This window comes from Cotesia typhae, unplaced genomic scaffold (assembly GCF_013202065.1).
Source record: "Cotesia typhae breed Kobodo isofemale line unplaced genomic scaffold, CoteBio_Ctyphae scaffold_91, whole genome shotgun sequence".
Taxonomy (NCBI): domain Eukaryota; kingdom Metazoa; phylum Arthropoda; class Insecta; order Hymenoptera; family Braconidae; genus Cotesia; species Cotesia typhae.
Window position 1 is genome coordinate 689,844 of NW_027423781.1, and position 27,285 is coordinate 717,128.

The 27,285-nt window shown below is 29.4% G+C and overlaps 10 protein-coding genes across 14 annotated transcripts; 4 read left to right on the plus strand and 6 right to left on the minus strand.

Annotated features, from left to right (window-relative positions):
* The first annotated feature begins 8 nt into the window (after positions 1-8).
* On the plus strand, positions 9-3,806 carry LOC141537478 (uncharacterized). The gene is made up of 10 exons (XM_074258481.1): positions 9-392; positions 462-552; positions 617-859; positions 1,041-1,283; positions 1,356-1,604; positions 1,669-1,914; positions 1,976-2,224; positions 2,296-2,541; positions 2,877-3,122; positions 3,185-3,806. The coding sequence occupies exons 1-10, from the start codon at positions 270-272 to the stop codon at positions 3,442-3,444; spliced, it is 2,196 nt and encodes a 731-aa protein (XP_074114582.1). The 5' UTR covers positions 9-269; the 3' UTR covers positions 3,445-3,806.
* A 206-nt stretch (positions 3,807-4,012) lies between these two features.
* Rad23 (UV excision repair protein Rad23) lies at positions 4,013-6,292 on the minus strand. The gene is made up of 5 exons (XM_074258482.1): positions 5,912-6,292; positions 5,742-5,814; positions 5,318-5,456; positions 4,671-5,221; positions 4,013-4,333 (listed from the first exon to the last, which is right to left on the minus strand). Exons 1-5 carry the CDS (start codon positions 5,975-5,977, stop codon positions 4,071-4,073), a joined length of 1,092 nt encoding a protein of 363 aa, XP_074114583.1. The 5' UTR covers positions 5,978-6,292; the 3' UTR covers positions 4,013-4,070.
* Positions 6,293-7,014: 722 nt separating this feature from the next.
* On the plus strand, positions 7,015-8,524 carry Twr (signal peptidase complex catalytic subunit SEC11 homolog C twr). The gene is made up of 4 exons (XM_074258444.1): positions 7,015-7,242; positions 7,512-7,621; positions 7,936-8,085; positions 8,209-8,524. Exons 1-4 carry the CDS (start codon positions 7,195-7,197, stop codon positions 8,441-8,443), a joined length of 543 nt encoding a protein of 180 aa, XP_074114545.1. The 5' UTR covers positions 7,015-7,194; the 3' UTR covers positions 8,444-8,524.
* A 104-nt stretch (positions 8,525-8,628) lies between these two features.
* On the minus strand, positions 8,629-10,963 carry Cyp304a1 (Probable cytochrome P450 304a1). The gene is made up of 7 exons (XM_074258440.1): positions 10,751-10,963; positions 10,437-10,688; positions 10,199-10,371; positions 9,860-10,141; positions 9,327-9,655; positions 8,886-9,139; positions 8,629-8,823 (listed from the first exon to the last, which is right to left on the minus strand). The coding sequence occupies exons 1-7, from the start codon at positions 10,839-10,841 to the stop codon at positions 8,642-8,644; spliced, it is 1,563 nt and encodes a 520-aa protein (XP_074114541.1). The 5' UTR covers positions 10,842-10,963; the 3' UTR covers positions 8,629-8,641.
* A 650-nt stretch (positions 10,964-11,613) lies between these two features.
* Positions 11,614-13,371, plus strand: LOC141537447 (uncharacterized). 2 transcript variants are annotated; one of them, XM_074258442.1, is made up of 6 exons: positions 11,614-11,904; positions 11,972-12,390; positions 12,669-12,768; positions 12,830-12,931; positions 13,009-13,167; positions 13,246-13,371. In XM_074258442.1, the coding sequence occupies exons 1-6, from the start codon at positions 11,614-11,616 to the stop codon at positions 13,306-13,308; spliced, it is 1,134 nt and encodes a 377-aa protein (XP_074114543.1). In that variant the 3' UTR covers positions 13,309-13,371. The 2 variants fall into 2 exon arrangements, with proteins under 2 accessions (XP_074114543.1, XP_074114544.1); XM_074258443.1 differs by lacking the exon at positions 12,830-12,931.
* A 127-nt stretch (positions 13,372-13,498) lies between these two features.
* Positions 13,499-15,683, minus strand: LOC141537446 (TELO2-interacting protein 2). The gene is made up of 5 exons (XM_074258441.1): positions 14,938-15,683; positions 14,713-14,841; positions 14,488-14,646; positions 14,006-14,212; positions 13,499-13,946 (listed from the first exon to the last, which is right to left on the minus strand). The coding sequence occupies exons 1-5, from the start codon at positions 15,484-15,486 to the stop codon at positions 13,677-13,679; spliced, it is 1,314 nt and encodes a 437-aa protein (XP_074114542.1). The 5' UTR covers positions 15,487-15,683; the 3' UTR covers positions 13,499-13,676.
* Positions 15,684-16,361: 678 nt separating this feature from the next.
* LOC141537559 (COMM domain-containing protein 4) lies at positions 16,362-27,277 on the plus strand. 4 transcript variants are annotated; one of them, XM_074258599.1, is made up of 8 exons: positions 16,363-16,434; positions 25,158-25,179; positions 25,473-25,544; positions 25,616-25,684; positions 25,972-26,011; positions 26,536-26,736; positions 26,819-26,974; positions 27,187-27,277. In XM_074258599.1, exons 2-8 carry the CDS (start codon positions 25,177-25,179, stop codon positions 27,240-27,242), a joined length of 597 nt encoding a protein of 198 aa, XP_074114700.1. In that variant the 5' UTR covers positions 16,363-16,434; positions 25,158-25,176; the 3' UTR covers positions 27,243-27,277. The 4 variants fall into 4 exon arrangements, with proteins under 4 accessions (XP_074114702.1, XP_074114700.1, XP_074114701.1 ...); XM_074258600.1 differs by having other exon boundaries at positions 16,413-16,431; positions 25,156-25,179; XM_074258601.1 differs by lacking the exon at positions 25,616-25,684 and having other exon boundaries at positions 16,362-16,434.
* Positions 16,463-22,363, minus strand: LOC141537521 (uncharacterized). The gene is made up of 3 exons (XM_074258554.1): positions 21,408-22,363; positions 17,210-17,406; positions 16,463-17,004 (listed from the first exon to the last, which is right to left on the minus strand). Exons 1-3 carry the CDS (start codon positions 21,667-21,669, stop codon positions 16,732-16,734), a joined length of 732 nt encoding a protein of 243 aa, XP_074114655.1. The 5' UTR covers positions 21,670-22,363; the 3' UTR covers positions 16,463-16,731.
* Positions 17,871-19,596, minus strand: LOC141537606 (uncharacterized). Its single transcript, XM_074258694.1, has 4 exons — positions 19,016-19,596; positions 18,801-18,931; positions 18,489-18,665; positions 17,871-18,430 (listed from the first exon to the last, which is right to left on the minus strand). The coding sequence occupies exons 1-4, from the start codon at positions 19,127-19,129 to the stop codon at positions 18,298-18,300; spliced, it is 555 nt and encodes a 184-aa protein (XP_074114795.1). The 5' UTR covers positions 19,130-19,596; the 3' UTR covers positions 17,871-18,297.
* LOC141537558 (uncharacterized) lies at positions 22,537-25,148 on the minus strand. The gene is made up of 3 exons (XM_074258598.1): positions 24,734-25,148; positions 24,251-24,336; positions 22,537-24,184 (listed from the first exon to the last, which is right to left on the minus strand). Exons 1-3 carry the CDS (start codon positions 24,779-24,781, stop codon positions 23,536-23,538), a joined length of 783 nt encoding a protein of 260 aa, XP_074114699.1. The 5' UTR covers positions 24,782-25,148; the 3' UTR covers positions 22,537-23,535.
* Positions 27,278-27,285: the final 8 nt, after the last annotated feature.

Sequence of the window (27,285 nt, forward strand, 5' to 3'; positions counted from 1 at the left end):
AATTGATATGTATGGCACTGCCCTGATTAAAAAAATGAATTAAAAAGTATTGGAAATAACGAAATTTGAATTCTTTCCAATACTTCTGAATACTTTAAATACTTTTGAATTCTTTATCTTATGGAAAATTAACATTGTCAATCGGTTTGAATTCTTTTTTTTAATCAGGGTGATGTGTATTAAAAAGCGTGTGGAAAATTTTGCCACGTATTTAAAATTTTTACTAATATTTCTTCTTTAAAAAATTTTTCTCGACAAAATATTTGATAATGGCGGGAAAAATTTATATTGACACTAATATTATTAATGGATTGGTTTTGTTATCAATTTTGAGGTTTTGTCTAGTAGGAAGCAATTTAAACGATCAACAATGCGCTAATTATAGTGAAATAGTAAGTATTAATTAATTATATTAATTTTTACTAATAAAAATAAAATAAAATAATTAATTTGATCTTTAGTGTAACCTTATAAATCTACGGCCATGTTGTGACGAAAATTTATCGTGTAACTTTCGAACGTCACAAAATGGCTACTCTTGTGGACCTAAAAGTAAGACTTTTATAATTATTATAAACACTTAATATTAATTTTTTAATGGAAATATATTTTTTAGGAAAATTGGGCAGCCCATGCAGAGTTGATGAAGATTGCAGTATGATTCACGCGAAATGTTCATCAGAATTCAAATGCGTGTGCAGAGAAAAAAACATGGAGGTTAATGAAATATCCTGTATGCCTTTTTTGGGCGCATTTTGTTGGAAGAATGAAACATGCGCGACTGATAATTCAATTTGTGTCGATAATCAGTGTCAATGCAGAGATTATTACAGAGAAAACGGCAACTTATGTTTTCCAAGTAAAGAAATTTTTATTAATCTTGTTAACTAACGACAAAATGGCGGCATAAATTCTAAGCGGCAAATTTGAATTTTGCTTTATAAATCCTCCAGATATTCTTGCACGGTTCATTATTATTTGGATAAAAATAAATTCCTATAATTTAATAAAGACTAGTGAAGAAATTTTTTGGATTGCAGTTGCAGTTAATCATCTCTGTTCAAGTGACACGGATTGCGTAGAATTAAAATGGTCTGAATGTTCAAATCAAGGTGTTTGCACCTGTCGTTCAAATACTATCCCTGTAAAAGATTATTGTGTGCCCCAATTGAACGTATACTGTAATCTGGATTCCGACTGCATAGTAAAGAATTCCAAGTGCATTCATAATAAGTGCCAATGCAAGAAAAATTACTTATTAAGGTTCTCAGAATGCGTGACAAGTACGTCGAACAATTTAAAATAGATTTATTTGAGTTTGAAATTTTTTTTTTTTTTTTTTTTTTTTTTTTAAGGTTATTTATTTGAATCGTGTGAAGAAAACCCAGATTGCGATCAAATACGCTTCGCAGAGTGTTCGATAACAAATAAATGTGATTGTAAGAAGAATTTCATTGCGACTGATCGTAGATCATGTAAGCCGCTGCTGGGAGAAATTTGTATTCGTAATGACGATTGCCAGGCTTTGAACGCCGAGTGCGATAACAAGGAGTGTGTGTGTCGGAAAGACTACTTTGAGGAATCAACCTCCTCATGTATACCAAGTGAGCGAAATAGCTAAATAAAAATTAATCGGCTACTCTGATATTGAATTTTATTTCTTTAAAGCACATCTAGGCCAAATTTGCAAAAAGAATAATGATTGCAAAAAAATAAAGAACGCGGAGTGCATTAATATGGAGTGTATTTGCAAATCAGGTTATGTTAGTACTGATCCAAATACTTGTTTACTTTTGCTGGGGCGTCAATGCACCAATAATTCAGATTGTGCTCCTGATAATGCTATTTGTTTCGGTGGATTATGTGACTGTGAAGCATACTTCATTGTCAAATCTGAAGACAAGTGTTTGCCAAGTAAGTTCAAGACCTTAAAGACAATTTTCTTTTAAATTGATAACTTTATACTTTTCTCTAGCGATGCTGAAAAAAAACTGCAAGAATCTTCTTGATTGTAAGGACAAAAAGTTTTCGTTTTGTGCAGAAAACAGAATATGTACTTGCACGTTCAACTATATGACTTTTAATGGGACCGAGTGTGAGCCCCTTTTAAGAGGAGAGTGCAGCAACACTCATCAGTGCATGGTAGACAATTCGATTTGTGTTGATAATCGGTGTCAATGCATGCCTGATTTCTCACCATCTTCTCACACGCATTGTATACCAAGTAAGTAAATATTAACATCAAATCCGTTATTTACAGTACTTCTGGGTGTTTAATGATAATCATTTTCACAGATCATCTTGGAGGAGCTTGCAATAGAGATTTCGATTGCATTAACTTGAAAAATTCTAAGTGTATCAACAAAAAATGTTATTGCTTAGAAAATCACTCATTTTTGAACTCGACAATTTGTTCTCCATTTTTAGGCGAAGCTTGCCGAGAAAGTGGAGATTGCTTTGTAGAAAATTCAATATGCCTAGATGAGAAATGTCAATGCAAGACAAATTATTTTCAATTCTCGAAATCTAGATGCAATCTAAGTGAGTTAATTACTATTTAATAGAGAAATTGCGTTATTTTTTTATGTTATTGCTTCTCAAAATTTCAATTCAAGTTATTAAAAACAAAATAACTTAGAAAAAATTAAAATAATTCATTTGTTTAAGTCATTTTTAAATTAACTTATTTTTTTTAATTTGAATTTTGGCGGGGCAGTGACGTAGTTCTGGATCCGGTGCGCAACGCCATCTTACAGAGAGTTTAAGAACTATATTAATTTTTTTTTTGGTTATTTGAAATAAATAATCGGTTTTTTTGTAATATAGATTAGATTTTAGATGAAATAAATTAAAACAATCTTTTTTTCTTCTAACAGTTATTTTAGGACGAGCATGTAAAGAGAACAGTCAATGCAACCTGTTACAAAATGTAATATGCGTATCGAATGTATGTGTCTGCCGTCACAACCATTTTGCGTTCGATAAAATTTCCTGTGTACCTGTTCTCAACAAAGTTTGCTCGAAAAATAGCCAATGTTCTGGCGATTTCTTCCATTGTTTGGATGATAGGTGTCAATGCACACCTGGATTCACTGCCGTGTCTCACGATAAATGTGTAAGAAGTAAGTTATCTGATTCAATATGATAAATACCTAGATAATTTGTTAATCGCGCCCTCTTTCAGCTGACAGTCTGTTTTCGTGCAGCGACGCCACAGAGTGCAGCGACATCTGGCACTGGGAATGCTCAACTGGAAAATGTGTATGCAAAAGTAACAACATTGCAGTCGGTAACTCGACATGTCTTCCTATTTTACACGGATATTGCTGGAGAGATGATCAATGTAGGGCCGAAAGCTCTACTTGCATTGATTATCAGTGTACTTGCACGCCGGGTTTTACAGAAGTTGCAATTAATTCTTGCGCTCCTATTATTTCGTTATAGAAAAAAAAAATTTGAATTAAATATTAAAGGATTAAATAATTTTTGTTTAAGAAATTTTTTCTAGGTTAAAAAAAAAATCCCGGTGATCTGGAATAAATAAATAAAAATTATTATTAATAGATTATAATTATTTTTATTTTTCAAAATTATATATTGACAAAAGAAATTATTAATATCATTAATAAAGACCACACTAATAAAAAAATTATAATAGCAATAAATAAAAAAAAAAAAAAAAATAAAAAAAAAAAAAGGAAAGAAAGAAAGAAATGAATTAATAAAGTTATTTATGTGAAGAAAATTTTATCTGAATTATGATTTTATTATTTATCGAACAAACGAATCAATTTCATATATTTAATATATTTTTTGCATTTATATTATAAGCTAATTAAAAGTTTAAAATTTTTAATAATATTTCAGTGTTATCTTTTACAAAATAAAAAATTGACATATCTTTACCTTGAAAAATCTAAATGCTTTTAACGAGAAACAATTTTATTTTATTTTAATTATTAATTGTTAATCATATGATCAATAATCTTGTTTATTTTCAATAATAATATCATTATTATTATTAATATAATTATTAGCAATAATTATTTATTATTAAGGTAGATCTTAATTTAATCATCAAGATTTTGTGATAGTAAAAAATTAGCTGCGAGGTTTTCGTTCTTCTCGCAAGCAAAGTAGGCTTGCAAGGCTAAGTGTTCAGGGAATCCCAGTGCCTTTAATCGTTCTACAGCTTCGCGATCTTGCGGAGAAATGGGTATGACACCGGTAGTGGCGGCTACCGCTGGACTTATTGCATCAGCGCCACCTGCGTTACCTCCAGCACCGCGGACAGCTTGATTCGAGCCCAGTTGACCTGCGCCAGCAGCTCCAGCTGGTGATAAAAAATTTAATTTCATCAATTTGTTATGCTGCCTAATGAATTTTCGTTAAAATTATTAACAACAAAATAAAAAAAAAATTTTTAAATAATTTATTTGGGTCATTTTTTAAATTTGAATTTTGGCGGGACAGTGACGTAGTTCTGGATCCGATGCGAATCGCCATCTTACAGAGAGTTTAAGAACTAAATTGATTTAAATTTTGTAATTTAAAATAAATAATCGGCTTTTTAAATTTTTTTAATTAAAGTCAAGCTTATTGATAATAATTTACCTAATTAAAAAATTTACATTGACTGTAATTTGCAATTAATTAAAAAATAAACTTACCAGGTTCGTTGAGCATGCGGATGAACGCATCCTGATTCTGTGAGATGAGCTGCAAGAGGGCAGGATTGGATTGACCGATTTGCTGCAAGACAGCATTGAGGAGCTGCGGGTTCTGCTGGATAACGTTTCGCATCTGTTGGAACTGAGGCTGGTTGCGCAGGAACGCGAGAGGGTCGCCACCTCCGCCACCGCCTTGTTCGACGATCGCGTCAGCGGCCTCCGGCGCATTATCCTCTGGTAAGTCGTCGAACAGAGCGTCGATTCCCTGAGTGGGAATCCCGGTGATAAGATACTCGACAGCGCGGTCAGGATTGTTGAAGCTCGCGCGCAGAGCTTGCTTAACTCTTTCGCGGTCATAGCCCATGTCCATAATGTTGGTCACCATGGTGTCGTAAGCGTCCCCGGTCAACAATGCGCTTTCGGGCTGATTTCTAACGGCTGCTTCTGTTATTGCTGCAACAGTCGCTGCTGTTGATGATGGGTCAGTTGGTTGGGCGCCTGCTGACGGCCGGGTCACTGGTGAGGGCTCTGATGACGCTGCTGGTGTCTCTCTGGATTTAACAATTAATTTAAATTTAATGGAATTAAAAATTTGAATAGCGCGCCTTAATTTTAATCAATAAAATTTATATTAAATTTAAAAATACCTGGTACGCTCTTTAGCTGCATCGTCAGTATTACTGGTACTTGTTTCAGCAACTTTGGGCTTTGATACCATAACAACAATAAATTTCTTCTCATCAATATTGTATTGAGTTAAGGGGTCATCGTCAACAAGGATTTTACCTGTAAAAAAAATTAAATAATTAATTTATTTAAACAATATGAAACTTTTTTTTTTATTATTAAATTATTAAGAGAATAATTTTTTTTTTTTTTTTTAAATAAATAACATGAAAGAAATTTAATCACTTGTTGCTGAAATTAAAATAATTAGTTTTCATTTTTTTTTATAATTTACCTGTCAAAAAAAAAAATGTCAAAAATTATCTCTAAATTTCAATTTCATTTTTTTTTTTTTTTAATTAAAATATAAAATAAAATAAATTAAAATATTTTAAATAAAATTACCAGCATAAATTAATTTTTGATGCAAAGCAGGATATTTTTCTTGTGCTTCTATTTTATCCTTCAAATCTTTTACCTAAAACATAAAAAATATAAATTAGTGATCAAAATAAATTTAAAAAAAAATTGATAATTAAATTAAAAAAAAAAAAAAAAAAAAAGAATAATTTTACCGTTTTTGAAGGATCAATTTCAATGGTAAAAGTTTGTTGCTGTAAATTCTTCAACGTGATAATCATTTTGGATATTTTTGAGGTTATATTACACACTACACAAATAAGCTGATACTAAATATAAGAATACATATATATTTTTGATAATTATTGTAAAATTATATCCCACGCATTAAAACTATGCAGCGTAATTTTTCTCTGTTTGTTTTTTACGTGCTTTTACTTTTTAATTTTGAAAATTAAACTTTGTGTGAAATTTGATATATCAATTTTTTTTATTAAGATAAAATAATATGTGTATGTGTGTGAATATATAGGTATATCAGCAATGAGTCGGGACAGAAAAAAAAGTCAGACCACTCGATCCGTCTCTGGTGGTGTTAAGAAAACTATTGTCTTTTTTTCTTTAAACCGTTTTTACATATATGATGATTTTGGATGATTTAGAAAAAAATGGAGATTATAAATAGGGGTTAGAAAATATTTAATTAATTTTTTTGGCTAGGTTTCTTGTAGTTCAGAGAGTTAATAACAGATGGCGCGAAGTTTGAATTATTTAAAATTCGCGGGAAAAATTTAAATTTTTTTAAGTGAGAATAATAGATAAAAATTAAGATTTTTTTTTTAATTTTTCATTAATTTCAGATGAAAATTAATTTAAAGTATATTGAAAAAAAAAAAAATGAAAAATGCAATTAAGTCATATTCATTAAAAATTTTTTTTTTTCTAGGTTCCTCTTCTAAAAAGTTGATGGCCGGATGTCGTATCGTTTTACGTCACTTCTGTGACTATTTTATTCGGTTGTTGATTTGTCGACTGAGATAGTGGCGGGATTTTTAAAAGAATGAACGCAAGCGAAGCGAGCGTGTTAAGTCTAGTAAAGATTAAATATTGTTGACTAGAATTCAAATTTGCGCGCGCGCAAGCGCGTACCTGAATTTAGGATAAAGAGTGGATAAATTACTGACCGTAAAACATAACGCTGTTATCTTGACTTACCTCAACGCTGCCATCTTGAGAAAATATAAAAATAAAAAAAAAAAAAAATACACGTAAAACATGTCGACAATCACCACGTTTACTATACATTTTACAGCTTGATACAGTTTGCTAATCATACACGTATACAATGATTATTGAACTGAATAATCTTAAAGAGAATTATTGAAAGCCGGTATTGACCGCCGTTTTAATCATCCATTAATAAATCACTAAAAAGGCACCTGGGTGACGGATTTATATTTATTTATTATATTAGCGGTAACAAACACTATCAGCCAAAATGATTATGGGATTATTGGACGATCTCAAACGTATGAACAAGCGTCAGGTATTTATTTTTATTTACTTGTTATTATTGTTATTCTTCCATATGCTTTGATTTTACTTTTTTCTGAAATTTGAATTTAATTTATTATTTTTTATATTGAAAATCAATTTTGCAAATATTTCATAATTTTTTTAACAAATAAATTATAGAAAAAAAATTTTTTTTAATTGTGAAAAAAATTTTTTTTAAATAATTTATTTGTTGCATTAAATTAAAAAAATGTCAACTTTAATTTAATTTTTAATTTTTTTTTTTTTTTTTTTTTTTAGGTTCTCTACCAAGTACTTAGTTTTGGTATGATCGTGTCCTCCGCACTGATGATATGGAAAGGACTTATGGTTGTCACTGGCAGCGAAAGTCCGATTGTCGTTGTTTTGAGGTAATTTATTTTTTTATTTATTAAAATTAAATTAGCTGACATCTAAAAATTTTTTTATTGAAAAAAACTAATAAAAAAAAAATTAGGAAGACTAAATAAATAATAAATCTGAAAAAATTGGGTAAAACCAATAACTTGCCGATTTTTGAAAATTGAAAAAAATTTTTTTAATTTTTTCTTAGCGGGAAATTTAAAATTTTATGAATTTAAAAAAAATTTTTTTTTTTTTTAGAATTTTTATATAATTGAAAAAATAATTAAGTATTGTTGAATTTAAAAGACAAAAAGCTAATAAAGTATTTAAAATTTTTCAGTGGAAGTATGGAGCCAGCATTCCACCGTGGAGATTTACTATTCTTAACAAATTACCAAGAAGAGCCAGTTCGTGTGGGTGAAATAGTAGTTTTCAAAGTAGAAGGTCGTGATATTCCAATAGTACATCGTGTTTTGAAATTACATGAAAAGTAAGTCCATTTATATTGCTATAAAAGCTCTTACAGTAATTTTGGGATAATAATAAATAATTTTAGCTATAAGAAGTTGAATTAAATAGTGTAAGAATTATAATAAATTTATTTATCATTTAGGAATGACAAAAATTCAACAGTAAAATTCCTTACTAAAGGAGACAACAACTCTGTAGACGACCGAGGTCTCTATGCACCAGGGCAACTGTGGTTAACGCACAAAGACGTGGTAGGTCGGGCACGAGGATTTTTGCCGTACGTCGGCATGGTAACAATATACATGAACGAGTACCCGAAGTTGAAGTACGCGGTTCTTTTGGGGCTGGGTCTGTACGTGCTGGTGCATCGAGAATAAATTATTTTCGATAGCTAAGAATTTAGGCTAAGAATTTTTTAAGTGAGCAAATAAATAAATTAATTAATTATGCATTTAAAATCGAGTTTAAATCAATCATTACTTGGATAGTAAATTTATTTTTTGTTAACTCTCGTTTGAAAAAGGTTTTAAATATTTGTAAAATAAATAATTAATTATCATAATTTATAGCTATCTTTATCTCCGTGATTTGAATTTAATCCAGCAGCTTTTCGGCTGGACTGCAAACCCTGGAGTTTTGTCCTGAGGACGCGACGGCTGGCCCTTCAAGGATTCAAAATCGAAATTTTGAACGAGCGTTGCGAAAATTTCGAAGACAATGAAGCGGGAGTAAGTTTCTGCTGGACAAACTCGACGACCTGGAAAATAATTATTTTTATGGTCGTTGTTTTCGATATCAAATTTTAAATTGCAATTTTACCAAATCCAAAAGGTAGCGTCAAATCTTTAACAATTTTTCCGTTTTCGATAAATCTGTCAGGTCGGAAATTTTCTGGGTCGCCCCATAAATCTGGATCGCTGTGAATTGCGGATAAATTTGGGAATACCAAGGTTCCTTCGGGTATGGTATACTCAAACAATTGGGTAGTTTCTGTGCACCGATGACCAACACTCAGTGGTGCTAGTGTTTCCATCCTCATAACTTCTCTAATTACTGCTTCCGTAAACGGCAACCTTGAAAAATTACCCACGTGAAAAAGTATTTAAATAAATTTTTTTATAAGAATAATAATACCGAATAAATTTTGACAATGAGAAATAAAGCCTTTAAGAAAATATTGTACAAGAAATTATTGCTGAGAAAAAAGAAGCGGCCACCAAACACTTAACATACGTGTTTTCTGATCTGTAAAGTAATCACCTGCTACGGTCGTCCCAACCAGGAAGATGATTAGGTCCCACTACACTGTCTATTTCTTCTTGCACCCGTTTCATCACTTCCGGATAGTGAATCATGTACTTGATGCAATTGGTTGCGACTCCGGGAGTTGCAGACATTGCAGCAAACATAAAATCGGTGCAGATCATAACTAATTGCTCAGTAGAGAACATTTTGGCGTCAATGTCTTCGGAATTATCGCCAGCTTTTTCGTGGATTTTCTTCATTTCGCGCAAGTAAATCGGTATGAAGGCATCACTGGTTTCTTCCGACATACTTTCGTTGGAGTCATTTAATTCCTTGATGAAATCCTGGAAAATTTAGTATTTTTTATTTTTATTTGTTATTGCAGATCTTTAATTCGAATTTTTATCTCGGTAATAAACAGAAAGATTAAGATCGTGTATGTAACTATCAGAGATTCTAATTAGGTCTTAGCTGATTAAATTAAGTAGCTAGTCGATCAAGTGGTTTAGAGAAGAGTGGGTGAATTTTAAATGTCAAAGTACAATTACCTCGACGAAGTTAGCAATTGCCCGGGTTCCATTTATAAAATCAGTGTATCCAAATAAATTTCCAAAATATCTCAACCAGGGTGTCATAGTTTTAGCGCCTCCAGTAACGTCTCCTCCTGCTTGAAAAGTTCTCGCCCATTTGCACAATTCGCGCAAAGATTCATGTTCCTCGCCGGTTTCTGTCCTCGGGAGTCGCTTGTTCGCCATCACGGTCCAGATGTAATTGGCGCTGATCGGCGACAAAATGTCGGGGAATAACACACGATCCTTATCAACGACTTGCTGAAACATCGATCAGTCGTTTTAGTTGATCAAAATGATAAATTGTTCGTGACAAACCTTTTCTTTGTCATTGATCGGCCCGTTTTTTATAGTATCCACTAAAACGTCCAATTCTTCAGCCAAAACGTTCTCTAATTGCTTGTGCCGCCGACCGAATCCCAAATTCCTCATATTGTGTAACGCGAATCTTCGCTGCTGCTTCCATTCATAGTCGTCATTGAAAAACATCCCTGAAAGGTCGAGAGAAAAATTTTAAGGGTGATTTTTTTTTAATTTATCACTGTTCCAACATTACCTAATTTCTTCCCATTAGCTCGAGCTCGGAAGATATAATTGTCTCCTAATCTTCCATCGAATTCTTTTCTCGTCAATACTTCTTTTACACTCGCGTAATCGTTGACAATAACGGTGTAAGCGTTGCCAAAGTAACATCCTATTATTTTGGACTTTAATTTTTTAACATAGTAAGCCACCGTTTGATGGGGGAAGTAATAGTTGCCCCAAAGAAGAAACCAATAAGACCCCCAAAGCGGCAGTCTGATGATTCCTTTAAACGATAAATAATTTTTTTTTTTAATCAATTAAATTTATTTTTATTTAAATTATTACCTGGGGGTGAATTCTTCGGCTTGCCGGTCACAAAGTCCCAAATTAAATATGTTAACAATAGAATAATTATTGCCAAAAGGATAATAGACATTTTCACTCGAAAAAGTTTTAATCATTACTGATATAACGTAAATTTTCTTCGACGAGATAAGTCTTATTTATATTAAACGCCATTTATTGAAAACAGAGATATTGTTATCAATCAATTAATAATAACTTGCGCATAATATCGTTGAATATTATTAACTCGACTTTTATAACAATGTACAAAGAAAATAATTAAAACACATCTATATATTATATTTGCAGTGACCGCGATTTGTTATAATTAATTTTCATATCAACAAAGAGTTTCTTTGAAATAAACAATTAATTAATTATAATTTTTATAAAGCATATTTTGTGATGTATACTTTTTTGCATACTAATATAGCCATGTATAACAGAAAAATAATTCGGAGAGCCCAGGCTGGGAATCGAACCCGGTTCTTTTGGTTACGCATCAAGGGCTCTTTCAGTTACGCTCTCAGGGCTTCTAAGGGCGAAAATGTCTACGGAAAAAATGTCAGATACAAAGAAGAAAAGTTTGAATTAAATAAAAAAATATTAAAAATATTTTTTCTATAAAAATTCGACAATTTAGTGTGTTTTATATTATATTACTTAAATTACAAAACAATATCTGTAATTAAAGTCACGATAATTATTATTAAATCACTGTGATTATAATACGATTAGTGGAGCCTTAATCAAAGATTCATTAATCTTTACCCAGTAAAATAATTCCTTGATCAATAGTCCTAATCCAAATTCCTGATTAAACTTGGCTGATATTTAAAACTGTAATAAATCCTAATACCAAAATGAAATTCAAATCAAAAACAATTCTCCGCTCAGCAAGATTTTTTACACTGATAACTCTTCAAATTCCGGTTAAGCATTTCCATTCTAACATTATTGTGCAGTTAATATACCGTAAAGTCTGGATTTTGTTGATAGTAAACCAGTTTTGCATGATATTACTGACGGCTTTGAACGTGTACCACAATATTAACAACATCATAGTCCTGGTTGAAAAAATAAGCATGCTGATGCTCCACATAATCGCTATCTTCAATAACTTCTACTGGAAAAGACACGAGCACAAATTCTACGTAAGTTTCTTCGCTATTAATTACCTCGCTGTTAATTAAGACACTAATTCTCGTAATTGTTCTCCAGAAAATGTTGGACGACATAAGGATTTTCGTAAAAACGTCCAATAAATCGACGAAGAAATTATTTAACAAGTACATTAATCGCTACGTAATAGTCGTGATATTAATAAACGTATTTGCAGCTCCGTCGATATTTGCCATGGTTTTTGGGCCGATGTTTCTTCCGCAGCTCTTTCCGCTGGTTGATGTCTATCCTTTTGAATTTCAAAAGTTCACAATTTTGTATTATTTCCTATTTTTCACGCAAGTGGTCTCTGTTTATCAGCTGCTGGTTAATACCATGGTCATTTTTAACTCCGTGGTGTTATTCAGTTACATTATTACGGAATTTAAGATTTTGTTCAATGAAATCGAAAAAGTTATCAAGAAATACGATGATGGACAGCTTAATGTCTTCATAAAGAAGCATATTCAATGTATAGAGTAAGTATTTTTGGCTAGTGGGCGTGAAATTGACTCGGTGGGCGTGGAAATGTGACGTAGTTGGCTCTGGAGTAGGGAGGTTGCTATAGCAACGCGCTGAGAAGTAGGGAGGTTGCTACGCTAGAGGCGGAGCGTTGCCACGCTTCTAGTAAAGTGTGGGGGTCTCGTAACGTCACTAGTAGAGAGTGGGGATACTGTTACGCCTCTTTTACAGACTAAATCATCATTTTAACGGCAATTTTAGTTAAAAATAAATCTATAAAAAATATTTCTTGCAGATACGCTGAAAATTTAAACTATATGTTACGATTCATGATACTGAGATGCTTTGTAACAGTTATAGTGACTGTTATATTTGCTGCGATACCTATTTTTTTCGTAAGTAATAAAAAAAATTTTTTTTTTAAATTTTAATTGAATTTAAGGATATTTTGTTTAGTACACTAAAATTTTTGAAATGATCCGAGGAATTGTTATTGTTCTCACAGCGTTAATGTGTGTTTTGGCATTTACTTTTCCTGCTGATGACTTGTATGAGATGGTAATTAATAGGTTGTGATTAATTTACAAATTATAATTAATTACAGAGTTTTTTTTTTTTTTTTTTTTTTTTTCCAGGGAGAGGAAATAGCACATGCAGTTTATAATTCAAATTGGGTTGGAACTTCATTGTCGCTACAAAAATCAGTGATTATAATAATGTGTCGCTCGCAAAAACCTCTTGTTATTAAAGTCGACGGAATATTACCTGCACTTACTTGCAAATTTTATTCATCAGTAAGTAAACCTATATTTATTATATATTGTTAGTTATAGTTTACAAAGAAGAATAAGAAGAAATAATTATGATTACAGTTTTTGTCAATGACTATGTCATATTTTGCAACATTGAGAGTTGTAATAGAAAGTCATAAGTAAAATTTGTTATAAAGAAATTGTAAAATATGGTTTTAAAGAATATCATATAACAATCACATATGATCAGATACTTCATATATGATCATATATGGTTTTTTTCAAGTTTGTACTCAAATGAATGGGATTTTTCTGTAGATTTAAAAATATTCAAAAGTGATCAGGAAATAATTTTATAACAAAACAACAAACAAAGATTTAATAATAAGTTTAATAAATTTTAATAATAAATATGGCATTACACTGTAAATCACATTTGATTAAATAAATATGTCTATAATACTATCATTATTTGTATAAATATTATGTTATGATGTTAATTAATAGCAATATAAGTAATTAATATCCATCAAATATTTAATAAATCTAGGCTAATTGCAGTATTTAGTATCACTGAAACAACTTGTATGAATACTATTTTTAATAATTATTCTCATACGATCGTCCCTGATAATTGCAGAGCCTATGTTAGGAGTTACTTTATACAATAAGTAAATACACCTCTCCAAGCTTCTTATTATTTCTTCGTCGAAAATCGGCGTCTCTGTTAGATCGTAATGCAGCTTTAAAAACGCAGTATATAGTACCAAACAATGCGCTGGAATTCGCACATGGAACATCGATAACACTATTTCTGCGAACTTAAATCAAAAGGTTTGTTAGCTTAATCTATTGAATACTAATAATTAATTTTAAATACCTGCAGAGTTGCCTTCAGCGTTTTCAGATCAGTATGATGACCGCAATATTCGGAAAGTATTCTAATTAAGCGCTCGCACCATTTGGCACATCCAATATTTGTTAGTAGTTGGGGCAAGCTTGTGATATATGCATGACGAAGTTCTAAATTATTTTCTAGCTCCATGTTGTTTAACAAAGTTGCTAAAATGTCATCTCGTTTCGTCCACTGTAAATATTTTTATTATTCATAAAAATTTTTGCTGCTTTTGAAATTTGGTGAGAATCTTCTTTATATATCTCTTTATCGCGTCTGCCTTGGATTATAAAAAATTTCAATTTCGAGTATTTTTTAAAAATTCAAAAAGGTCAAAAAAAGGAGTAAAAAAAAAAAAATTGATATTTTTAAATAATATTTGTGTCATAGAAAGCTCAGTAATGTTCAATTCAACAATATAGCAGATCGATGATTCTGTAAGTAAAAATAATTAATATTTTAAATACCTCATAAGGATTGCTGGTATTATTAGCTTCAATATTAATTAAAACCAGAGTAATACAATTGTACAACGGAAGAATATACTTGACTTCTCGTTCATGGGTAAGTTTCTCCAGCGCGTCATAGAGAACATCAGCGTACCCACTTTTCAAAAAGTCATTTTGCTGAAAATAATAAATAATTAAATTACTTTTTGTTTTCTTAAAAATATTTATTCTGATAATAATTACCAAAGAAGAGTGCTCCAGAATTTTTCTGATGCAAATCAGTCCAACGATCCGATTCTCCGGTACATAGTCGTCGTAGATGATCAAAGCAGTCGGCAATACTTCCGTCAAGTATTTCAGCAGTCCAGGCATCTAAAAAAAAAATTGGGAATTAATTTCGGACCATATTAAAAAATCTCCGAAATTTTTCTATTTCTTCCCAAAATAAAAAGAAGAAATATTTCTTACCTCTACTTGATGCAGCAGCCATCTGTAGCAGCAAATGCTTCCTGGAAAAGTCTTCCAGGTACTCTTCAGCAGCTTCCCTCTAAGCAGCAACAAAATGTCCCGGAGTCTATTGTCTTTATCATTATTCGCGAAAATGTCGGAAAATTTATCGACGCCGAAAAACCAGCTAAGTTCTATCAAAAGCTTATTTGCTAACTCTAGAGTGCTCGAATTGTTCCACGGATTTTTTTCGCTCTGTTCCCCGACTACGATCACCGATTTGAGCAAAATTTCCCTAACGTCAACGTCTTCTATTGACAAAGATCGCGAATCAACGTTGTAATTCTTAAGGTTATTCAATTCCGCGAGCAAATCTATCAAATTGCCGTCAATTGTGTGGGAATAATCGTTGAAATCATTTTTGTCACAAGGTCTATCCGTCCCTACCAATTTCTGCGGTACCAAACAATTGTTTATTAAATTCTCAATGTTTAATATAATTTTGTTAATTATCAACTCTTGCGTATTTGTTATTTCCATACTTTCGATATTTTTTAGCAAGTTATCCATTTTAAAAGAATTTTTTTTCTCGCTTTTTATGATTTACCGACTCGATTTTTTAGTTTTTCTTAAATAAGACACTACGCTGCATTATTTTTAATTTATTTTAGTGGCTTTTTTTATTTATTTTGTTAAAAAAAAACTAAGTTAAGCTAATGGAAGTTAGTGCGTTTTAATTTATTGTAGTAGTTTTGGGAGGTTAGAGAACGTAGAAAATTTAGTATTATGTATATAAAAGAGGAATTTTATTTTGAAGAAATTTGTCTTATCGATTTGTCAGACTCTGTTAACTCTGTTTTATGTCGTAGAAATTAAACAAGTTAAAATTAATTTGTTTTTAGGCTGCTAGATGCCGAAAGTAGCCGAGTTTACTGTCGCCATTTCGAGTTCGTTAAATTACGACAAGATGGCGGCACTGCAGAATTTTTAGAAAGTTCTCATTGATTTTTTGAATGTGAATAACATTTTTTTGTACTTAATTTTTTTTTTATAAAAAAGAATTATTGAAATTTTTTGGATTTTTACAATTATTCAATAAAAAGCCGACAATATGGCGGCACTGCAAAATTTTTATTATTTAAGTTTCTTTTTTAATAATTTAAAATTCGCGTCATTTTTTGTCAACTTTCCAAAACACAAGAAAACTATCAAAAAAAATTAATTAAATATTTTCTAACGCTTATTTATAATCTCCATTTTCTTTTAAATTATCTAGAATAAATATTTTTAACAATAAGTAGATTTTTTTAATGTTTTTCTACTTGATTTTTTATTTGTAATAAATTAACTTGGAAGAAAACACAAGCGCGCTCTGTCGATAAAATTAAAAACTTCTTAAGACCTAAAAAGTGACATTGCCGGTAAAAAGTTTGACATAACACAATAACAAAAGTGTTCGCTAACCTTCAAATTAAAGAACCAAAATAATAAACCAATCAGCAAAAAAAAAAAAAAAAGGTAAGAAAATGATAAAATTTTAGATGCTTATATTTATTTTATTGATTAAATAATTAATTTACATAACCAATCACCGATCAACAATCCATAAATCACATTTTTTTAACATATCTAATTGAATATTAAAAATAAGGACCCGCATCCTTAATTAAAATAATATAATTAATTAATTTAAATGCAGGTACTCATTCCTCGGTAGCTTTACAATATTTAATGTAATGTACATAATTAATATTCGGAAAAAATTTTAATGGAATATTTTTTTTTTGTTATCTATAAAAACAAATGCGGGGGAAGTTAAACAGGTTTATCAGAAGAATACAAATGATAATAATGCCTGAAACTTCTTTTTCCGCCCCAACTGTTAAACGGTTTTTTAACTCCAGGATCCGCAACATTGATGCCTTTTTTATTTAAATCTTCCGCATTATCTTGATAATAATCAACTTGACGTTTTCCACCCCAACTGTTGAATGGCATCCGTGAAGGCCGGCGTATTTTTGGATCTAGTTTAAATGGAATCGAATTTCGCTTTCCACCCCAGGCGTTGAATACTTTATTTCTTCGTTCCTATTTCAATTTTAATTTTTTATTATTTCTTCTTCAATAATTAAAATTAATTTTTAAATTTAATAGTTAAATAAATAAAAAATTTATCGATTATTTTTTTTAGGGGATGAAATATACTTTTTTAATTTTATGGCAAAAATCTTCAATAATTTATCCAAAATTTTAATTTAAAAAAAAAAAAAAATTTTATACTAAATTTTCATACCTTGTTAGCAGGTTGCATTTTGACATAGTGTACACACTTAGATATAGGAACTTCAGAGGGATGCAATTCCATATGATAACTAGGTCCTTCATGGAAACCCACAGACAATAAAGATTTTTTAGATATTTTTTTATCCACTGGAATTGAATTTTTTTTTGATTGATTTACACGCCATAGTTTTTTCCATATTTGAGATTCTGAAAAATAAAAAAAAAAATTTTTAATTAAATAAATAAAATAAGTGGTTTTTAAATTAAACGAGTGGTAAGTTTGAAAATATTGCGAATGCTTTTATACCGGCAATTTAATATTAATAATATTAATTCTGAGTCTGGAAAAATAAAAACTTAATGAAGTGTAGCAAACAGGAGAGTTAAATTGACAGTCGTTGACTTGTTTAATACTGCCGTTAGTCAAGGTTTTTTTTCCAAGCAAAACAATAAAATTTCCATGTTTATTTTTGTTCTGCAATATTTTTTTGCTAAACTATCAATTTTATTGTAGCTGTTACATTTAAAATTTCCCGCATTTACCACTGCGCCATCTATATATTTTAAATTTAATATTTCCTACATTTAAATAGAGAAAAATAAATATAAATAAAATTTTTTTTCGATAGATTTTTGACCAATTATTTTAAAATTAATTATATTGCTGTAAATATATTATTGTGATTTAAATGAAAATTTTGAGTGCTAGTAGATCACAAACATCTTTTTTTGCCTGAAATTTTTAATAAAATCACGGAATTATTAGCGAGAATACAGATTTTATAGATGTTGACTGGACTTCAGCCGGCGCTTGAATGACAGCCGAGCGCTCCCCACTCCCGAGTCTAACGCGGCCTGGTTCCCCTTCTCCGGCTCCCAGCTAGTGGGGGTCTTACTCTCCGTTTCGTGATTGCTAACTTCAGTGTTATTACTTCCATTAACAATTTATAAATTATTACAACCAATTATTTTGATTTAAATCATAAAGTACGATAAATAAAATTTTATTTACACATTATATTATCCCCTTAATGTATTTATTATCAATAACAATACAGCAAAAGTTTTAGAATTTACAATCAATTATTTACTAACATCTTAGCTACAATTATTATCATATTTAATAAATTTAGCCTGAGGGAGACCCATTCTCATGGCTAATTGTTGTCCTCTTTGAATTACATCTGTCGATGGATTTGTTTGACGAGTATAGATAGTAATAGCCTGCTCACTAAGAAGAATAATACAAGTTACTACTAATTATGTATCTTTTACAAGAAATAACTTACTTGTAGGATCCGTAATTATTGCAATTCCAAGTTATCAGATAATTATCACATATCTCTTTCAAATAAAAGTACAGAATATCTTGTAATCCAAGAATTGGGTCGCGGACAATCGCATGCACCATATTGTCTGGTTTTCTCACAGTCGCTTCGGCCTCGACTTCCGACAAGACCCCGTTCCTGAGTTATAAAATTAAAACGCGGGAAAGTTAGAGTTTTTAAAAAAATTCAAGTATTACAATTTATTTTGTAATAATGCAATGACAATTAAAAATTAAAAATTTTTAAGTAAAAGTTAAACATATGGATACTTACTTTTTGGAAATTATCGAAGTTCGCGCGAATATTAAACCATTTTTTGACGGATACATGTGATACTTTATACATCTCGCAGTATTTTTAAATTTATCTTGGTTACTTGCGTACTCATACCACAATCCGAAACCCTAAAAGAAAAATTATTTCTCTTCGTATTATCTTCGCTGAAAATAACATTATAATTTTGTTTAAAAAATAAAAATAGCATTTACTCTGTCGCCGTCAAAAGTTAATCCAGTGACATTGGGACACGACCCCGGTACCCGAATTTGCGCAAAAGAAACGCCGAGTATCAAAAAGACAACCGCAATTTTAACAAATAACATTTTTCTAAAATATAAGAAAATTTTTTCTTGAATATATACATTTTTTTTTAATGATGCAACATGATATTTATACGTATTTTTTTTTATTTAATTTTGGCAATGTTTGTTTTAAGCGATAACCATTTTGATTTTTTTTTTTTTTTTTTATAGTGGAAATATTTCGCAAGCATATTAAATATTTAAATTCTTAATTATGTTGATCAAGCACCAATGCATGTGTATGAAAACAGAGAAATTTAAAAACCAACTCAAAATAACACATAAATTATATTTTTGATACACTAAAAAAAACTGTGACATAATTATAATAAATAATATTAATTTTTCTTAGCTGATTATACTAAATAGATCTCCTTAAAAGTCATATTGGAAAAAATGGATTTTTATAGTGTCAGAAACATAGTAAAAACGTGGTTTAGGCCAGTGAGTAGCGTAGAAAACTGTCAACCGTGCGGTACCGGGTTCAAATCCGCATCAGACGCGAACAGTTTTTTTTTTTTTTTTTTATTAGATAAAATTATAAAATCTTTTTTTTTTTAATTAATTTTAATTAATAGCAATTACTTTATAATTATTTTTAAATTTTTAAATGAATTTTTTTAAAAGTATTTTCTTTAATAAAAACAGATCTTTCGATTTTTCTGTTTTGATACATTTACATCGGTGTTTGACCAACATAATTAGCAAATTTAATATTAATATGCTTGCGAAATAATTTCGACATAAAAAAATGAAAATCTTTATCATATTGCTAAACAAACATTGCAAAAATTGAATAAATATCCTGCGACATAATAAAAAAGAAAAAAAAAATTTTTAAACTCCTAAAATAATTGCTCTAATTGCAATTCTGACCACTTTAAATTGTTCCTCGGGAAATTTCCTACAAAAGTCTTTGTGTTTTATAAGTCTAAAAAAATTTTTTTTGGAGATATCGGGACTTACAGGACTTGAAGGGGAACAAACAACTTTTTTTTAACACGCGATCTGAGAAACTTTTTGCTCAAATTATTACCAATTTTTCATCACAATTGACTTATACACACAGGCAGTAGTTTAATTACTGCCATTGTTTTTTTTTTTTAACTCTGCAATTGTCAACAAATTTTTCTCTCCATAATTTTTCAATAATCTAGCATTGAAAATAATCGAACTTTAGATTGCGTTTTTATTTCTTGCAAATAGCACTGACATTGTTAGCGTGGCTAATTGAGATTCGAGAAGCCTCTCCAATTATTATATGTTGTGACAATGTTTTTATTCTCAAATAAAAATGCATAAATAAAAAAAAAAAAAAAATGAAATTTATATTTTTCATAAAAATTTTTATTTCACTAATTTTAAATTTAAAATTTATAACTGCATCAATTTGTAATAAAATACCAATTTTTATATAGAAGATTGAGGTATTGATACTGTGAAACTACACCTGGTACAAATTTTACATCATGGATTTTATTCCGACATTTAATAATATGTTATGTCTCTTTTTTTATATCAAAAATTATATTAATATAGAAATATATGTGAGAAAAAATATTAATTCAATTATTGAGTTATTAAAATTAAGTATATTAAAGGGAGTTTTATTCAATTGAATATGTAAATAAAATTGTTTATGATGTAGGTGCAAATATTATCATAACATAGAATTAATCTCAGAATATTAATATCGTTTTATTAATATTTTAATAAAAGGTATTTAATGATAAAAGCCAAAAATTAAATTATTTTTTATTTTCCGAACTACGAAATAAATTTAAAAAAATATTAAAAGTCGAGGAATAATAGCTTAAATTAAAGAGAATTATATCAACTTTGACATAAATTTAATAAATTTAAACTATCTTTTACGGCAGATAAATTAAAAAAAAAAAAAAAAAAAAAAACGCGCGAAATAAATTAATTGAAAAATTTTTTCAAATTTTCAAACTCACGGAATTAATTTAAAACTTCATCAAAATCAAACAAATAATAGCTTAAATTAAAGGTAATTACTTGAATTTTAAGATAAATTTAATAAATTAAATCTATTTATAACACTTGTAAAATAATTTCCATAAAATTGGCGAAATAAAAAATTTTTTGACAATGAAAAAAATTTTCAAACACCCACAACTCGTAAACCAACCGGCGGATTTAGCTCATATTCAAACTAGATCTTGGTATTGATTCATAAAATAACTCCATAAAATTTCATAAAGATCGGTTAAGAACTGTGGACGCAATCTTGCTTACAAGCCGCGTTAAATCACACTTTAATTAAATTAATACTTACTTAATTTATTTTTTGACACCAAAAAAATTTTCGCCGGCTTTATCACAACCCCAGTTAATTTATTATTCTTCTCAAAATCATCCTGCACCTTACTACTATCATTACAATTATTATTATTATTATTATTATTATTATTATTATTATTATTATTATTATTACTAAAATTACGATTATAATTAAAGTAATCTTTAAAACTGTCAAAAATAATTCCGTCAACGATCCCCGTGATCGTTAAAATAACATAAATCCCAAAAAATTGCATCCTCCAAAAAATAATAATGATTTAAATTAACAATTAAAAAAAAAAATTTTTTTTTTTTTTTTTTTTTTTTTCAATATTTTTTCACTTTCATTCACTTACAAATTCAACCCGCGGGATTCTTCTCCAGTGTCTCACCCTCGAATCCGCGAGATGCTTATATACTCACCACCTGTCGCATCTTGCGTACTATTGGTCCAAAGAATTTTCTATTGGACAGACGCAGTCCCTTCGCCGGACTCCCACGCTGCTTTCGGAAAAAAATTTTACAATATATATTTATACATAATATTTAATAGTAAATTACAATTTTTTTCTTTTTATTAATAATGCATCATTACATCATCCGTATTAACGTAAATAAATTAATTTATTATTATTATTATTATTATTATTATTACAATAACTGTAATTACTATTTTTTACAATAATATATATCTAAGGATAATTATATTTGTTATTTTTTTCATATTTATATTTATATGACAATAATGTTATCATTGTCTCTTTATTTGGGATGAAGCAGTTAGATCGAGCAGAAATATTCGCATTACTTCCACACTATTGTTTTTTCACACATTCTTTTTTACTGTCACATATTTTATATATAGACATATCAAACATATTTATATATATTTTATTTTTTATATTATTCTTCAATTTTTATGATAATTTCATTCTATTTTCAGCTTGTTCAGCTCGCTCACGCAGATTACAGAAAAATAAAAAAATTATGAATTAATCATAAATACTTTATTATTATAAATAGTAAAACAAGTGAAATTTTTATCTATTTTAATTTTAATTCCTAATATAAGTTTTCTAATAAAAAAAAAAAATTATTTTTTAAGCATAAGATTCTTTGAAAAATTAAGATAATATAATGTGTAAATAAAATTTTATTTATCGTACTTTATGATTTAAATCAAAATAATTGGTTGTAATAATTTATAAATTGTTAATGGAAGTAATAACACTGAAGTTAGCAGTCACGAAACGGAGAGTAAGACCCCCACTAGCTGGGAGCCGGAGAAGGGGAACCAGGCCACGTTAGACTCGGGAGTGGGGAGCGCTCGGCTGTCATTCAAGTGCCGACTGAAGTCCAGTCAACATCTATAAAATCTGTATTCTCGCTAATAATTCCGTGATTTTATTAAAAATTTCAGGCAAAAGAGGATGTTTGTGATCTACTGGACATCTATTGATTATTTTTTACAATTTATGACATTTTTTCAAGCCTAATGAACTTAATTAATTGAACGAGCACTCAAAATTTTCATTTAAATCACAATAATATATTTACAGCAATATAATTAATTTTAAAATAATTAGTCAAAAATCTAGCGGTAAAAAAATATATTTATATTTATTTTTCTCTGTTTAAATGTAGGAAATATTAAATTTAAAATATATAGATGGCGCAGTGGTAAATGCGGGAGATTTTAAATGTAACAGCTACAATAAAATTGATAGTTTAACAGGGAAATATTTCAGGCAAAGGTAGTTCAATAATAACAATTCACAGTCAAAATAATTTTATTTTTCAATTTTTTTTTTTTTTTTTTCTATTACAATTAATTATAATTAATCAAAACTGCAAATTAATTTAAAAATTAATTTTATTTAAATTTTGTGGTGAATTGTTTTTTACTTTATCCAAGCTGCGTTTGAAACAAGTTTAGCGATATCAAATATATAATACACAGATTAGATGGCGCATCAGTAATCGCGCGTGATTTGAAATACAACAGCTAGGATCGGTTGAAAATGTTGATAAAAAAGCTTTTTAAATTGTTTAATCAACTGTTGATTAAATAAATTGAAAAATGATTAGATAGTCTTGATTTTTTTCTAAATATTGGAGAAGCTCTAACCTCGAGTGACGTAAAAAGGATCGTTTTCTCGGAGCAATTGATCAAAAAAATCTCTGCGACGACGTGATGCCCCATCAGTATCGTCATTATCCTCCAACAATTTATAACTATAACCATTATTATCACTGCCTTCATTTCTTTTATCATACAAATAAATCCCTCTATTATTTTCATTTACACGAGTGTCACCTCTGTGATAATAATAATAATCATTATAACTTTTTTTTTTACCACGTGATATGAAAAAGGGCTCGTGTAATAAATCCGAAATGTCCGAACGCTTTTGCCGGTCTCTTAAATTAAACGAGCGTTTCTTTTCGTTACTGAACAGAAAATTCATCGTCATTGTGGATTTCCTACCGCGGGCTAGGTAAAACGGATCTTGATCAGTTTGCTTTATCAATTTATTGTCATTTAACATTAAATTAGTGTTCGACTCGCTCAGCATCACCCAACCGGGCTCGTCAACATAAAATGGCTGCTCAATTATTTGGCTGTTAAAGGGGCTGCGGCGCTGGAATTTCTTTATATTGCCGACACTTAAAAACACGATGTACGGTTTTTCGAGACAATTACACTCACTGTCAAATTTTGATAAAATTCCGGGTGATTTTACCTGAAGCTTTTGGTTACTTGACTCAAATCTAGAGAAAAAAAATTTTTTTTTATTTTTGAAAATTTTTGAGCCAAAAAAAATTTTTTTTTCTTACCTTGTTTGAGAATGAAATTTTGTATCCGGTATTTGGCCATTGAAATCTTTCGGAAATTGAATTTTAGATCCTACTTGATTTTCGCACTGAAAAAAAAAAATTTTGGAATTTTTTTGTCAGTAATTTATTTATTTATTTTTTCTTTTTTTCAATTAATTTGATCTTAAAAACAGTTTTTTAATAAAATCTTTGTTGTGAAACTCAAAATTTTTTTAATTTTTATATTTTTCAAAATTTTTAAAATTTTTATATTTTTGAAAAATATCCAAAATGATTTTAAAAAGAACTTTTTCATTTAACATCAATCAATTTTTTGTTGTAAAACTCAAAATGTTGGAAATTTTGATATTTTTGAAAATTTTGGAAATTCCTAAAAATTAATGTGAGTATTAAATCAATGCAAAATCAAATTCTCTTAACATTTCTTCTTATAATTAAATTCTCAAAAAATCCAGTATAATTAAAAATAAAAAAAACACTTACCTCGATTATTGCAATTGAATGAATGAGTATCAAAATAAATCCACGCATAATTGTACACTCATTCGTGGTAAAGAACTCAAAAATTTTCGACAGAGCCGAAGGAAGGTCTCAGGACCGAGTTCCGTAAGAAAATGGAAGAATTTTCAGACCTCGAACGTATATATGCTCTCCGAACTCTATGATATTTAATTCCCTAGTGTGTTTAATACCATTTTTAGTATATTACTTACCTCGTTTCACATCGACAACCAAACGTATTACACTGGGAATTTAATTTACTTTTGACATATATTTTTATTTTCATTTTAATATCATTTCTTCACATATTTATGTCAATCTCCTGCGCGACCACTGTACAAATAACTCTTCCAGTTATTTATTTATTACACTCGTATTTACTCAATCACGGTTTTGTTTGTTCCAGATTCAATTAATTCGGCAAAATGGTGAGTAGTTTTCATTTTTAATAATATTATTTCTCGTTAAATGACTCGTTTTCTCCGTCAGACCTCCTCAAAATAAAAAACTAACCACATCATAGTATTCAGCGGGAAATTTCCGAAAAAATAAGTACCCACTTGAAATTTTCAAAAATCCAAAATTTTGAATTTTTCAAAATTTCGACTGGGTACTCATTTTTTCGGAAATTTCCCGCTGAATATTATGGTGAACTTAGATTGAGTGATATTTTATATGACAAGCTTAAAATCAGCAATTTTACGAGAGCGTACTTTTATAGAAATTTCGATTCCTTGGTGATGGAGACTGCCCAGACTGGTTACTCGCTCAGATAATTACCATGTCTCGTATGGTAAGTAACAATATCAAAATTAAAAAAAAAAAAAAAAAAAAAAAATTGTAAAATAAAAATGAAATTTATAGACTTCAATAAAAATGAAATTATTGGGAGCGCTAGTCGTAAAATCGATTCTTAGCAACGGTGAAATTGACGTAAGTAAAAAATTTATAAATGTTTTTATTAAATAATTTTTTTTTTTTTTTTTTATAAAACAAAAATATCTTTTAGGTTGTAGTTATTTATTTTTCTTTGATATTTTATACCGTAATAATTTTAAGATTTATATCAAAGTTGGTCATTACGGAAATATCTTCTTTTACGCTTACTTAAATTTGTATCCATTTAGAAGCCACTGCTAATAGTAATGAATTTTTTTTTATTCATAGAATAAAAACCAGTGAATTTATTAATGATAATAATAATTATTATTTTTTTGTAGGAAGATAAAATAAAGAAGCTTACACAGGATGCTAAATTAGGTAACTTTATGAATTTGTATTTCTATAAATAAAATTTCTTGTCCGTCGAAATTTATTCATCAACATTAATGCAACTTGAGAAATATATTTTAATTTTATATTGCAATATAAAAAATTAAAAAATTTTTTTTATATTTAATATTGTAAAGATTTCCAGAATTAAATTTTTTATTAATTATTTTTTATTAAAAATCAAAATTACAAAAATCAAATCAAAAAATAATCTAAAGTTGTCGAGAAGAATACACAAGCCCTCCTTTGTTCGAAATTCTGACTAAAATCACGGAATTATTAGCGAGAATACAGATTTTATAGATGTTGACTGGACTTCAGCCGGCGCTTGAATGACAGTCGAGCGCTCCCCACTCCCGAGTTTTACGCGGCCTGGTTCCCCTTCTCCGTCTCCTAGTTAGTGGTGGGGAGTCACTCTCTGTTCCTTGACTGTTAATTTCAGTCCTATTACTTGGATTTCCATTTTTTAAACTATTAAACTATCAATATTACTTATTTAATATTTTCTTCAGATTGGGACGACGCAATGTCCATAATATCGGCCTTAGAAATGATAATAACCTCCTCAGCGCGTTACGAAGTCAACGCGGATGACCTCAGCAGCGAATTGCAGCAACTAGGGCTGCCTAAAGAACACAGTATTGTGATCGGGCGGCTGCATACCGACAATTACAACCAAATTCATGATCATCTGTTGGTTCAATCTTTGCGTTGTAAGTTATCATCATCATTTTTATTGCAGAAATTTTTTTTTTTTTATAATTAAAATTACCCGTAATTTTAATAAATTCTCAGTGAACGCGCTAACGTCTATAGACATAGAGACTAAAAAAGACGAGACTAAAAATTCCGTGATGGTAACCATGAGGTTAAAAATAAAAAAATTGGACGGTGATGATGAGAAAGTATCTATCAACATTCCCAAAGACAAATTGGCTGTTTTAATCGAGGGTAAGTGCGCTTTTATATATTATTATTGCGGAATAATAATGGGCTGCTGTATACATTTTTGTGTCATAGAGATACAAGGATTACATATATTATTCATAGTATGTGTGTATAAGTCCACGCGTGTAAACGTGGACACACATATGTTATAGTATACTCACAATTTATGACACAAGTAGTGATAGCAATATTTTAAAGTGTGTTTTATATTACAGAGATGAAGAAAGTACGCGGGATAATGGAAGAGATGTGCAGCATTAAAACAATGTAATTTTGTTATTAAAAATTTTTTTTACTAAACTTATATTTTGTGG

What these genes read in the sequence shown, in the direction of transcription:
- LOC141537606 (XM_074258694.1), bottom strand. Translation starts at nt 19,129, where the DNA reads ATGTTATTTGTTAAAATTGCGGTTGTCTTTTTGATACTCGGCGTTTCT. An exon ending in TAACTTTTGACGGCGACAGA is followed by an intron (nt 18,932 to 19,015) that starts GTAAATGCTATT and finishes TTTTTCTTTTAG; the next exon opens with GGTTTCGGATTGTGGTATGA. An exon ending in ACTTCGATAATTTCCAAAAA is followed by an intron (nt 18,666 to 18,800) that starts GTAAGTATCCAT and finishes TTTATAACTCAG; the next exon opens with GAACGGGGTCTTGTCGGAAG.
- Rad23 (XM_074258482.1), bottom strand. Translation starts at nt 5,977, where the DNA reads ATGATTATCACGTTGAAGAATTTACAGCAACAAACTTTTACCATTGAA. An exon ending in TCAAAAATTAATTTATGCTG is followed by an intron (nt 5,457 to 5,741) that starts GTAATTTTATTT and finishes TTTTTTTTACAG; the next exon opens with GTAAAATCCTTGTTGACGAT. An exon ending in GCAGCTAAAGAGCGTACCAG is followed by an intron (nt 5,222 to 5,317) that starts GTATTTTTAAAT and finishes TGTTAAATCCAG; the next exon opens with AGAGACACCAGCAGCGTCAT.
- Twr (XM_074258444.1), top strand. Translation starts at nt 7,195, where the DNA reads ATGATTATGGGATTATTGGACGATCTCAAACGTATGAACAAGCGTCAG. An exon ending in CCGATTGTCGTTGTTTTGAG is followed by an intron (nt 7,622 to 7,935) that starts GTAATTTATTTT and finishes AAAATTTTTCAG; the next exon opens with TGGAAGTATGGAGCCAGCAT. An exon ending in GTTTTGAAATTACATGAAAA is followed by an intron (nt 8,086 to 8,208) that starts GTAAGTCCATTT and finishes TTTATCATTTAG; the next exon opens with GAATGACAAAAATTCAACAG.
- LOC141537521 (XM_074258554.1), bottom strand. Translation starts at nt 21,669, where the DNA reads ATGCAATTTTTTGGGATTTATGTTATTTTAACGATCACGGGGATCGTT. An exon ending in GGTGTCAAAAAATAAATTAA is followed by an intron (nt 17,407 to 21,407) that starts GTAAGTATTAAT and finishes TTTATTTTTCAG; the next exon opens with AATCTCAAATATGGAAAAAA. An exon ending in AAATGCAACCTGCTAACAAG is followed by an intron (nt 17,005 to 17,209) that starts GTATGAAAATTT and finishes AAATTGAAATAG; the next exon opens with GAACGAAGAAATAAAGTATT.
- LOC141537446 (XM_074258441.1), bottom strand. Translation starts at nt 15,486, where the DNA reads ATGGATAACTTGCTAAAAAATATCGAAAGTATGGAAATAACAAATACG. An exon ending in GGCTGCTGCATCAAGTAGAG is followed by an intron (nt 14,842 to 14,937) that starts GTAAGAAATATT and finishes TTTTTTTTTTAG; the next exon opens with ATGCCTGGACTGCTGAAATA. An exon ending in ATACCAGCAATCCTTATGAG is followed by an intron (nt 14,213 to 14,487) that starts GTATTTAAAATA and finishes AAATATTTACAG; the next exon opens with TGGACGAAACGAGATGACAT.
- LOC141537478 (XM_074258481.1), top strand. Translation starts at nt 270, where the DNA reads ATGGCGGGAAAAATTTATATTGACACTAATATTATTAATGGATTGGTT. An exon ending in GCGCTAATTATAGTGAAATA is followed by an intron (nt 393 to 461) that starts GTAAGTATTAAT and finishes TTTGATCTTTAG; the next exon opens with TGTAACCTTATAAATCTACG. An exon ending in GAAATCTAGATGCAATCTAA is followed by an intron (nt 2,542 to 2,876) that starts GTGAGTTAATTA and finishes TTCTTCTAACAG; the next exon opens with TTATTTTAGGACGAGCATGT.
- LOC141537558 (XM_074258598.1), bottom strand. Translation starts at nt 24,781, where the DNA reads ATGCGTGGATTTATTTTGATACTCATTCATTCAATTGCAATAATCGAG. An exon ending in ATTCAATTGCAATAATCGAG is followed by an intron (nt 24,337 to 24,733) that starts GTAAGTGTTTTT and finishes TTTTTTTTTCAG; the next exon opens with TGCGAAAATCAAGTAGGATC. An exon ending in AAATTTCATTCTCAAACAAG is followed by an intron (nt 24,185 to 24,250) that starts GTAAGAAAAAAA and finishes TTTTTTCTCTAG; the next exon opens with ATTTGAGTCAAGTAACCAAA.
- LOC141537447 (XM_074258442.1), top strand. Translation starts at nt 11,614, where the DNA reads ATGAAATTCAAATCAAAAACAATTCTCCGCTCAGCAAGATTTTTTACA. An exon ending in CTGATGACTTGTATGAGATG is followed by an intron (nt 12,932 to 13,008) that starts GTAATTAATAGG and finishes TTTTTTTTCCAG; the next exon opens with GGAGAGGAAATAGCACATGC. An exon ending in CTTGCAAATTTTATTCATCA is followed by an intron (nt 13,168 to 13,245) that starts GTAAGTAAACCT and finishes TTATGATTACAG; the next exon opens with TTTTTGTCAATGACTATGTC.
- LOC141537559 (XM_074258599.1), top strand. An exon ending in TAATTACCATGTCTCGTATG is followed by an intron (nt 25,545 to 25,615) that starts GTAAGTAACAAT and finishes TGAAATTTATAG; the next exon opens with ACTTCAATAAAAATGAAATT. An exon ending in GTTGGTTCAATCTTTGCGTT is followed by an intron (nt 26,737 to 26,818) that starts GTAAGTTATCAT and finishes ATAAATTCTCAG; the next exon opens with TGAACGCGCTAACGTCTATA.
- Cyp304a1 (XM_074258440.1), bottom strand. Translation starts at nt 10,841, where the DNA reads ATGTCTATTATCCTTTTGGCAATAATTATTCTATTGTTAACATATTTA. An exon ending in CAATTGCTAACTTCGTCGAG is followed by an intron (nt 9,656 to 9,859) that starts GTAATTGTACTT and finishes TAAATTTTCCAG; the next exon opens with GATTTCATCAAGGAATTAAA. An exon ending in GACGCTACCTTTTGGATTTG is followed by an intron (nt 8,824 to 8,885) that starts GTAAAATTGCAA and finishes ATTATTTTCCAG; the next exon opens with GTCGTCGAGTTTGTCCAGCA.